Source organism: Cupressus sempervirens, chromosome 1 (assembly GCF_028749045.1).
Source record: "Cupressus sempervirens isolate cs-2001-9-10 chromosome 1, ASM2874904v1, whole genome shotgun sequence".
Classification (NCBI taxonomy): Eukaryota; Viridiplantae; Streptophyta; class Pinopsida; order Cupressales; family Cupressaceae; genus Cupressus; species Cupressus sempervirens.
In genome coordinates, this window is record NC_143118.1 from 720,595,311 (window position 1) to 720,606,833 (window position 11,523).

General features: G+C 33.2%; 1 protein-coding gene across 1 annotated transcript; it reads left to right on the forward strand.

Annotated features, from left to right (window-relative positions):
- Positions 1–3,126: 3,126 nt before the first annotated feature.
- Positions 3,127–6,307, forward strand: LOC149579967 (uncharacterized). Its single transcript, XM_089802844.1, has 2 exons — positions 3,127–3,810; positions 5,435–6,307. Exons 1-2 carry the CDS (start codon positions 3,127–3,129, stop codon positions 6,305–6,307), a joined length of 1,557 nt encoding a protein of 518 aa, XP_089658970.1.
- The last annotated feature ends 5,216 nt before the right edge of the window (positions 6,308–11,523 follow it).

Below are 11,523 nucleotides of genomic sequence, written 5' to 3' on the forward strand. Positions count from 1 at the left end.
TCCATTATTTCACAAGATAGCTTGATTCTACATCTCGCTAAAGGTGCAAATCCTGATTAACAATAGTTTTTTGGCATGCCTGGTGGGACCATGAACTGCTTCATAGTTAACTAATTTTCAAGATTTTACTGCTATTTTGGTGTGAATAGCAATATTTCAACCTTTTTTGAAGGTATTTTATTAACACCTAGCGACTCTATTTTAAAGGTTTATCATAGATTCAGTTGCAGTTTTGGTAATTTTTAATTAGAAGAGCTCCCATAAGGTCAACGAGAGGAAGAAGAACACCAACAGTTTCAAGAAGAAGGTCAATTTCACCATCAAGATCAAATTTTTTAGCCTTTGAATATCCTACAATTGAAGAATAGCTAACAAATTATGAAGAATCTGAGATAGTTATTGAAGATATTGGTTTTCCTGAAGACTTAGTTATTAAAGATATTGGTTTTCCTGAAGACTTAAGTGTTCAAGATCATTCTAAATCTGAAGTGCCCATTTTTGAGCCATTACCAAAGGACCAATTTTGTATTTTCAGCATCTACAAGTGGTACTACAACTGCTATTAGAGGTTTAAAAACATATCAGCATAAGGCAAATCAGCCTACACAAACTTTAGTACCATTTGTAGCACAACAACAGGTACCACCAGTTCATCAAATGGCTCAAAATTTTCCATTTGTAGCTCTTAACATTGGCAACCCCTTACAAATTGTTGTCCATCATGATATTCCACTAGTAGCATTAAAAAGTGTGCCATATTTAACTGGTGAAAATCAAGTTTCAGTAGTTGAACATTTTAAAGATATTGTTACCCTTTGCGGATTACACCAAGTTCAACATGAAGATGTGGCTTTGAAGTTATTAGCAACATCTTTTAGAGGTAAAGCATTGATTTGGTTTAGAAGCCTTACAGTAAATTCAATTACCACATGGGACGCATTAGGGAGCTTGTTGATTAGCAAGTTTGAAGATAAGTTTGATAATCTTTCTTTGGTTGAACAACTGACTACTATTAAGAGATATCCTAATCAGCATATTTCTGATTTTAATTTTCGTTTTCAACGAACTTGGGATAGAACTCCAGCAACTGTTAAGCCCTCTAATGATTATGTATTCTTATTTTATTTAAAGTCTTTTAACAGTGATATTTCAGTTATGATACAATCTATGGGAGGATGTACTTTATCAGATGCATTTGATGTTTCTGTAAGGGCTGAAAATAGTTTAATACAAGCTGGTAACTACCTCCTAGGCCTCCAATGCCTTATTCTACAGAAATACAGTAGATTGTACCAGCTATTATACCACCATTGGCTGTAATTTTGCCAATGCTAGCATTACCAGCATTTAACGTACAGGTTGCAGTAGAGGAGCATGTTGCTACAACTCCTATTAGATAGCTACAGGAGCAAAATCAGGGCTTGATTGAGAAAAGTGATAGTATAATGAAGACATTACAAACTTATGGCAATGAGATAACAAATTTAAAGAGACAACAAGGTCAATATAATAGGCCAAATCAAGCCTTCTATCAGGAAAGTAGGCAATATAACCAAGCTTTAGGTTCAAACCAACAAAGACAACCTCAAGGACAACAAAGGAATTATGGTCAAAGAACCAACTAGCCCTACAATTATGCAACTCCTAGAAATTCAAAAGAATCGGTAGTTGTTCCTCAAAACAACTATCCACACGAAGAAGAATGGTGCAATACTTGTAATGCTGGTCATTATTGGTTAGATTGTGCTTATGCACTAGAGTCAAGAAAGCAAAATCTTTTGAAGGAATAGTAGATTACAAACCAAGGAGAGGTGCATCCTGAACAAGTGCAACAGTAAGTACAACAACAAGGTAATTCTAATGCTACTTTGATGAATTTTACTGAAGATGAGGCTGTTATAGTAGCAAATTTTGAGGCTGTTATAGTAGCAAATTTTGATCAAAATCAGACTTGGAAGCCTATATCAATGGGAACAAGGTCAAAAAACCAAGCTGCAAATATACAACAACAAGTTGATAAATCAAAACAGCAACAGGCCAATTCTGGTAACACTCAACCAAGACCATCAAGTGCACAAAAAATGCAGTATGTACCAAAAGGATAGCAAACTCAAGCCCAAAAAGCGAGTTTATAGCCATCACAATAGCAAAAAGAGCCTAATGTTCCAAAGAACCAGTCAAAGGTCAGTATTTAGAATTTCAATATTGTTGCACAGCTGAAAAAGACTCATGCTCCTATCTCTATATGGGATGTTTTATCACTCCCAAGTCAAAAAGACATGTTACAAGAAGCATTACATTCACTCACCCTATCTGATAATGCTTTGGAACAAAAAACCTCTATAGTTCTGATGATTGCAAATGATAATAATTCACAACAGCAAGTCAAGGTAGTAAAGCCACCACCTTTTTATGTCATGGTTATAGTAGGTAAATACCTTGTTCATAATTGCATGATAGATTCAGAGGCCACTAGCTCTGTTATGCCAAAAAAGATAGTAGACTAGCTAGGCCTCAAATACAAACCAATTGAAAAGGGGGTAGTACAGCTAGATGGGACAGCCATTGAAACAATTGGAGTTATAAAGAATATGGATTTGACCTTACACGCTTGTCCTAGTTTCTTGGTTCCCATGGATATATACATCATTGACCTACCTCCTTATTTTTCCATATGTCTATCACGTGATTTTATAGCCAAGATAGGAGGTTATGTATCTACTGATTGGTCTCATATGCTTTGCCACACTAAGTATGGTACTAAGGTGATAATTCCATCTGAACCTATTGCCAAAGATTGCCTCGAACTTAATGTTGTTGTTGCTGAAAATAATATAGCAGCTATTTTATTTGATCAAGAGGAAATTAATGTTGTTTATGAGTCTAAAATGCCCATAGATAATATTCCTGATGTATTGTTAGATGAATGGGCTGCTGAAAATGTTGAAATTTCATAATCACAAGTTGAAGAACCAAGTTTAGGAAATTACGTCATTCATGAATCTACTGATTTTCTGCCAAATGTCATAAAAAAATACATATTTAAATGTAGGATAGCAAGGTAATAAGGTATGAAAATTATTTTTTGATGGTTCACATAGTAAGACAGGTGCTGGAGGAGGTTGCATGCTGATTTCACTAGCCAATGAAAGGTATTATGCATCTTTCAAGTTTACTTTTAGTTGTACCAACAATGTTGTTGAATATGAAGCATTGGTAAATGGATTAAAATGGGCTATCAAAAAAGGTATCAGCTACTTACAGGTTTATGGTGATTCTAAACTGATTGTTAATCAAGTCAGAAATGTTCATGCTACAAAAAATGATTTATTGAAAAGTTACAAATATGTTGTATGGGATTTAATTGAAGGATTTGAAGCTTTTAACTTGCAATCTGTCCCTAGAAATCAGATTAAGCATGATTATAGACTTGTTGCAATTGGTGCACAATATGATAGTCCTACTGAAATCAGCAAGAACAAAGGAAATAATCATGTAAAAGTGGTTGTTAGACTTGCTGTATCAAACAATGCTGAAAGTTCGCAAGTTTTTCAGTCTGATCAACACATTGTTAATTTTTTGAGAGAAGAAGCCGAGTTTTCTCAGCCTAACCAGCAAAAATTGTTGGAACGATACGAGGATCAAATTATTCAATTAAGAACAAACAAGATGCCAAAAGGTTTGGTAACCTTAGAATCTATTTTTAATACTGATGATCAGTTCAAAAAAGATAAATCCAGCTTGCAAATTAAGGAAGAGCACTATGAAGAAGTAGAAATTGCAAAAGGTAAGAAGCTCAAACTTGACAAGGTATGTACACCTAAAGAACGTCAAACTTTTGTGAATTTATGCAATGAATTCCAGGATATTATTGCATGGAGTTATTTAGATTTAAAATGGTTTGATCCTAACATTTCTCAACATACCATTGAGTTAGAACTGGGTGCAAAACTGGTTAGACAAAAACATAGACCAATTAATCCCAAGCTGGAACCTCTTATGATTAAGGAGCTGAATAAGTTAATAGAAAGCAATATTGCTATTCCTATTAAGCATACCTCTTGGGTTTCAAACTTGGTTCCTATTAGGAAGAAAAATGGAGAAATCAGATTATGTGTTGATTTTCGTGATTTAAACAGGGCTTCATTGAAGGATAGACATCTGTTGCCTTCAATGGAGAAAATCTTGCAAGTTGTTTCAGGTTCAGAATGCTTCTCATTGCTGGATGGTTTTTTTGGTTACAACCAAATTTTAGTCAAAGAAGAAGACATATTTAAAACAGCCTTTACCACCAAATGGGGCACTATGGCTTATCAAAATATGTCATTTGGTTTATCAAAAGTTGGTGCAACTTTTCAGAAAGCAATGGATAAAGATTTTTTGAATTTAATGTACAAGTTTGTGCTAGTTTATCTGGATGATATTACTATTTTTTCAAAGAATGCAACAAATCACTTTTAGCACTTAAAGGTAATATTCGAGAGATGCAGGGAATATGGTATATCTTTGAATCCTAAGAAAACCATTTTTTTCTATTCATAAAGGTAAATTATTCGGATTTATTATGTCAAAGGAAGGTATTACCATAGAACCGAAAAGAGTAAGTGCAATTCTCGCTCTACCACTTCTAGCACATAAGAAGGGATTGCAAAGTTTCCTAGGAAGAATAAATTTTATAAGAAGATTTATTCCAAATGTTGCTAAATTAATTGATCCCATTAAAAGCTATGCTTAAGAAAGGTATCATTTTCAGCTAGACTAAGGAAGGTAAATGCAGTTTTGAACTTAATAAAGAAGCATTAGCAGTTGCTCCTACATTGTTAAATCTAGATTTCTCTAAGGACTTTATATTATATGCTTATGGTAACATTGATTCTATCGCTGCTATGTTAGTACAGCAAAATGATGAAGGTTTTGAATAGCCATTAGCATTTTTTAGCCAAGGGCTCAAAGATTATGAGTTACATTATTCTTTTGTGGAAAAGCATGTTCTTGTTGTTATTAGAAGTTTAAAAAAATTCAGGCATATGCTTTCCAATAATAAGATTAAAATAATGGTAGCTCATCATTCTGTTAAAGACTTCTTGCTCAATAAAGATTTGAATACTAAAAGAGCAGGTTGGATTAATAAAGCCATGGAATACAATATTGAAATCAATGTAACCAAGCTGGTTGAGGTAAGGGATTATGCGAACAGCTAGCTAGAAATGGAATTAATAATTTAAATAATAATAATGATGTTGTCTTGACCATGTTAGATAAGGAACAACCTATTGTACATAATATTTAGACTGATTAGGTAGAAGATATGATAAGATTCTTGAAAACAGGATGCTGCCCTAAAGGTTTGGAGAGATCAAAATGAAGGTATTACAGATTACAAGCTATTCCTTACTGTCTAATGAATGGTATTTTGTTTTATAAAGATCTATAGGGTGCATTGCTGAGATGTATAAAACTAGATCAGATTGAGCACATTTTGCATCAATTTCATGAAGGACCAGCTGGAGGTCACTTCTCACCAAGAGCTACAGCTCTTAAGGTGATGAAGGCAGGCTACTATTGGCCAAGCATATTCAAAGATGCACATCTTTGGGTAAGAAGATGCAATCAATGTGCAATTTGTGCAAGTAAAGAGAAGTTATCACTGATGCCTTTGAAACGTATTCAAGTGGACCAGCCATTCATGAAATGGGGTCTAGACTTCATTGGCATCATTAACCCACCTTCAAGTGCAAGTCATAAATGGGTATTGACAGCCACAGATTATTTTACAAAATGGACTGAAGCAATAGCCCTTAAAGATGCAAATGAGACTGTTGTTTTAAATTTTTATGAGGATTTAATTTGCAGATTTGGTATACCAAATTCAATTATTTTAGATAATGCACTTGCTTTCACAAGAAATAAGATTGTTGAATGGGCTATTAAGAATGGCATGTATCTGAATACTTCATCAAATTATTACCCACAGGGTAATGGAAAAGCTAAATCCACTAACAAAAACCTGATTCACATTATAAAGAGAAAATTAGAAGGGAATCAGTGTTCTTGGCATGAGAAGTTGAAATCAGTACTGTGGGCTAATCAAATAACTTCCAAAAGATCAATTGGTATATCTCCTTACACACTGGTTTATGGTAAAGAAGCAAGATTACCAATTTCAGTTGAATTTCCAGCATTGGATTTTATGCATCAGTTAGATATGATTGATGAAGAGCCTATGATGGTAAGGCTGGCTCAACTTAATGAACTAGAAGAAAAGAGAAAAGATGCTTTAGAAATCATTGAGCACCATCAAGCTTAGATGAAGAAGACACTTGACAAAAAGGCACCTCCAAAAGATTTCCAACTAGGAGACTTAGTACTAAAATGGGATGAATTGAAAAGTAGGCCTAGAAAGTATTTGAAATTCGATGCCATGTGGGCTATTCCATTCATCATAACTGGAACCACACAAAATAATGCTTTCCATTTGTCTACACTTGAGGGAGAAGAGTTGAAAATCTCGATTAATGGGATTCACCTCAAGCGATGCTTTTGAGGTATTTTTTCAGATTATAATAAGTTCTTTGGCACAATAGAGTAGAAGTACATTTTTTATTTCAGATTTCAATAAGTGTTGTTCCAACACATTTAGATTCAAATTTCAACATGTTAGTTGTTAGTAATAAAGATGAAAACTACACCACATTATTATCAATCTACCATTAGCACATGAGATACATATCATGTAAAGCATGGAATGAATTCCAATGCTCTAAATCATACATGCCTCACGGATTCATGATAGGCTCATGATAACATGATGTAATTCCTAGCCATTCAGCCGTATAGAAATTAGAAAGCATTCAAGCATATTGTTGGTACAGGTCTTTTTGGAATATTTTTTAGAACAACAACAAGTATGCATTCTGGTTTTGAATAATGGTTAGCTTGAATGAATATCTTACCCCACAATAGCAATATGATGTGTTATCCACAATCATACTAGATTGGTATACCGCTATGTTTAACATAAAATACTAGAAAATGAGGAATGGTCACTCCAAGATAGCTGGCATACCACCCTAGTACAATCATGAATAACACACCATGTTGTTGTTATGACACAAGGTACACATTCAAGCTAATAGTTCAAGTTTTGTGGTAGTTTTTTTTCAATAAATTTTTAGTCAAATATGAGAGGTGTCATAACAGCCAACAACTATCAATCTTCACAACCACAATACAATTATTATCATGGAAAAGAGATCATAAAGGAAAAAAAAATTCCCTTTACTTTGATACAATTCTATCTTGGTTATTAAAACAGAGAGCTACAAGATCTTATGGCATCTAACAGATTTGTTTGGAAAAGTTTAGTTTTCGGTTGTTTTTCAATTTTTCAGGAGTAAGGTGTGTTTATTTCAGCAAGTGTGTTTCAGTTTTCAAAGTTTTAGTTTTTCTAAATTTTTGAGAAGGTATAGTTTTTCTTAGTGCTAAAGATGACTCTATACCCAATGGATTGACAAGACAACTGGTCTGTTACTGTTTAGTAGGCAAACAACCCTGAGAGGTTGCCAAAAATGTTACCAATTTAACATGCCTCTTAAATTGTTATGTTTATGCTAAACTAAATATGTTCTATCTACTGACTAAGTGTGTTTAGCTATGGAGAATGTACAGTATAGAATGAAAAGAATGCAGTAAGAAAAGTACAGGAAGCATAAAGAAGAGAATTGATCATTTTTTCAGGATACAAGTACCAAAAATAATACTTTTTATTCAAGTATTAAAAAAATATTTTTACAAAGTGTTCATGTTTACACAGTACTTGAATACAATGCATTCAGATATTACTAGTGCTCTCAGCCCCTAACATAAATATCTAAATTAAACACATTGTACAAATAGAAAAGTATTGAAAAAGAGATAAAAGGAAAGGCATCCATTACCTGAATGGAAATTTGTTGCATTGAACACTAGAGGGTTGATCTCGCATCTCCATCTGGGAGTAAAACTTGCAAAAAATGAATAAAGAAATGGATCAGTTCATATGAACTAAGCAATGAAAAACTTTCCTATCACCTATACTCTGTTGTTTATATAAAATGGTTATCCAGATAACTATGTTAAAAAGCAAGAAGGCAAGAACAATCCAAAGAAGATAAAACTTGTTTTTACTAATGAGTTTGTTCCATGTGCAGATACAGGCATGAAGACTTGAGGCTATAGAAGGATCATGCGTAAGTTACATGCATGAAGCCTTTTGGCTAAGTTTGCTTGGGAAAAGACGGAAGATATTGGAGAGACTATTGAGGGGGCATAAATAAGTTTAGGTATGAGACCTTCCAATTAAACCAATGTAGCTAATTGAAGACATTGAGCATAAGTTACAAGCATGAAACTTTTTGGTCAAATCAAAGAGGGGTGAAGACCAAAGACTTTGAGGAGATCATTGAAGGAACACACATACACTACAAGTGTGGAACCTTTTGGTTGAATCATGTAGCTACAAAGGCAAAGGACGAGAGGAGACTGTTGAGGGGGCATACATAAGTTCAAGTATGGGACCTTCTGGTCAAATCATGGAGGACATATAAAGTTGGAACTCTTAGGCATACATAAGTTTCAGTTATTTTTACAAGCATATTTAAGTGTATTTTAGGAGGATACATATGAAATCAGTCACAAGGTCAATCAAAATTACTTATCAGTGCCAATTAAATAGGAAAAAAAAAGTATCAACATCTGAAAATCATTAACTCATAGTGTTGAGCAGACTAGGAGATTTATTTTGGTAACGGAAAATAGGTTTGTGAGGATAAGAACTTTATTTTTATGCTACATTTCTTTGTTAATATATGATATATCAAACTACCATAAGCAAAGGACAGAGAGAAATCAAACATTCATTGGAGACACAACTAAGGTACAAATGAAGAGCATAGAAGATATTCTATCTAAAGAGCGGATACATAATGTTGATGGAGACAAATTCACTACATATGCTATCATAAAGACTGTTGATACAGCATGTAATAACATTTCAAATGGAGCAGATTTGAACAGCAAGGAAAGACGGAAAATAAAACTAATTTTTTGTATATATATACTAATTATGTTTGCTTCACGTGTAGATTGAAGACTAATTTTTGCTACAGCTCTATACAATTCTAGCTATGGCATGCCAAGCTTATACTACAAGTGAATTTTAAAAGCAATATTCAGTGAACATGTGTTGGTGAGTGTCACGAGCCCATGCTCAAATCTCACCAACGAACGTTCTTTCAGCATATGTTTTACAAAGATCAAAGTTCTATTTTGTCAATGAAGAAACAATGTTCTAAATCTAAATAACAATGTACAATTTTTCTTTGATTGTCATAGTGAAATATTAATCACAGAGTGTATCACAGCCATTATAATAGAGATAAATTTCAAAAACAAAAGTGGAAAGGTGAAAGTTTGAAGAGACAAATTTTCTCATACACAGTAAATATATGTGGTTACAAATTCTGAGTGAAAGGAAGACTGGGGAAATGTTACATTCTGAGAATGCACAGCTTGTTGAAACTGGAGATTTTATAGATCATAAGTTTTCCAAAGACATTAATTCCTCTAAGATAGATGCAAAGTTTTCTACATATATTGAGGGTTACAAGAAATCATGAAATTTTTTATAAACTACACCATGAAATTTGAGACCAAATTTAACAAGCAAATGTTCAAATTATAGTAGAATATGATAGTTTCCAGCCCAAAGAAAAAAAAAAAAAAAAACAAATCTCAGAATAAAGTTGCTTAGTATGAAGAAAATGAAGCCTCCAAACCCATTTTAGGAAAATTTCAAGCATAGTAGGGCATTCACTTATGCCAAGAATCCAAAGAAGCAAAATAGGGCGCCTGAAATGCACCAGTAAGAAGCAGATCTGTAGTAAAAACATACCCATCAATCGCAAGAGAAGCTGTTCGACCATGGAGAAGTAAAAGAAACCCGTGAGCAAAGGTAAAAAATGATTGCAGCCAAAGGAGAAGGCTCAAATCGAGCCACCCAAAACATAAAGAAAGCTATCCAAGAAAGAGTGATGTCTACAACAGCAGCCGACCATACAAAAATGGCTACCAACAACAATATTTAGCTCACGCATGAAGGAGAGAATACCATTCAAATAGCCACGTCCAACAATGCAGGAAGAAAATTTGCTACCAAAAGATCATATATAGCATCCAAGAATAGATCAAAGAGCCAAAGAGTCACAAAATTTTCCCACTGTGGCTAGGGTTTTAAACCCTCTTTCCTCTTGCATACGTGAGCTAAAAAGTGAAAATGACTAAAAGGTAGAGACTAACAAAATGAATCAATTTACCTTTCTTTTTACCTTAGCATTTTCCCAAGCCAACCTTAGACTCCATTTAATAGAATTTCAGGTCCGAGCCATATAGGGTTTAGCTTGTTTAACTCCATATAGATTTTGAATAAATCTATTATATGCATTATGCCAGATCCATTATAAAGGCATATAGACACATCAAGATTAGTTATATATATATATATATATATATATATATATATATATATATATATATATTACAAGTATTATATATATTAAATAAATTATGACTATTTAATTAGTTAATATATATAATACTTGTAATATATATTTAATATTCCCTTTATTATATTTAATTATACTGATGTGTTTTAAAATTAATAATATTAAAATACATCAATATTAATTAAATATAATAAAAAAGAACTTTTTGTAAAATTAATAAATTAAAAGGTTGTAATTATAAGACCTTTAATTTTATTAATTAATTAAAGGGAATCAAAAGAAGTTTTAAATGTTCAATGCCTAAATGCAAGGAGGGAGAGTTGAAAAGCTATTTTTGGAACAAAGAGGACGTTCAGTTAACACTTGGATATGGGGATATTTATGGAGGTCAAGTGCATTTCTAGATTCCCATGCGTTGGTGGGCTTATTTGATGATATTTTTAGCATCCTATGACGCAATTATGATCAGTTATGCATGCAATTCAGATTGAGAGCTTATTTTATGCATATATTGTATAAATAAGAGTAGTTTTACATGCTATTTTTGGTGGTTACTTAGTGCATTCGAGTTTGATCTTTTTTGTGCATGATTTTGAAGAGTTGGAGGCAATTTTGAGTTATCCATCAGTTGGGCAGGTGGTTGAGTGCAATTTTTAGAGGCTCCTTCATTGTTTTCATCATTTTTTGGTTATTTTTCCTAAGCATGATTTTGGAATCCGAGTTAGGGTTATTTTTCTATATATTGTACTTTCACCTCATTATGGGGGAACTTTTTTCAGATTCAGATTTTTGTGGACAACAAATTTTGAGTTGATTGTAAGGGCACTTGTGACAGAGATTTTTTCAACATTGATTATAGAGATACAGCGGTTCCTTCTCATAGATTCTTGTGCAATTTTGTGAATTCCTTGCTTTAATGTTGTGTTCACCTTCATTATAGTTACATTCCTAGTTGCAGATTTGAATTGTGATACATGCGATT

Coding starts and splice junctions, on each gene's coding strand:
- LOC149579967 (XM_089802844.1), top strand. CDS start 3,127: ATGCTGATTTCACTAGCCAATGAAAGGTATTATGCATCTTTCAAGTTT. Junction 3,811..5,434: donor AGAAGCTCAAACTTGACAAG/GTATGTACACCT, acceptor AAAGATCTATAG/GGTGCATTGCTGAGATGTAT.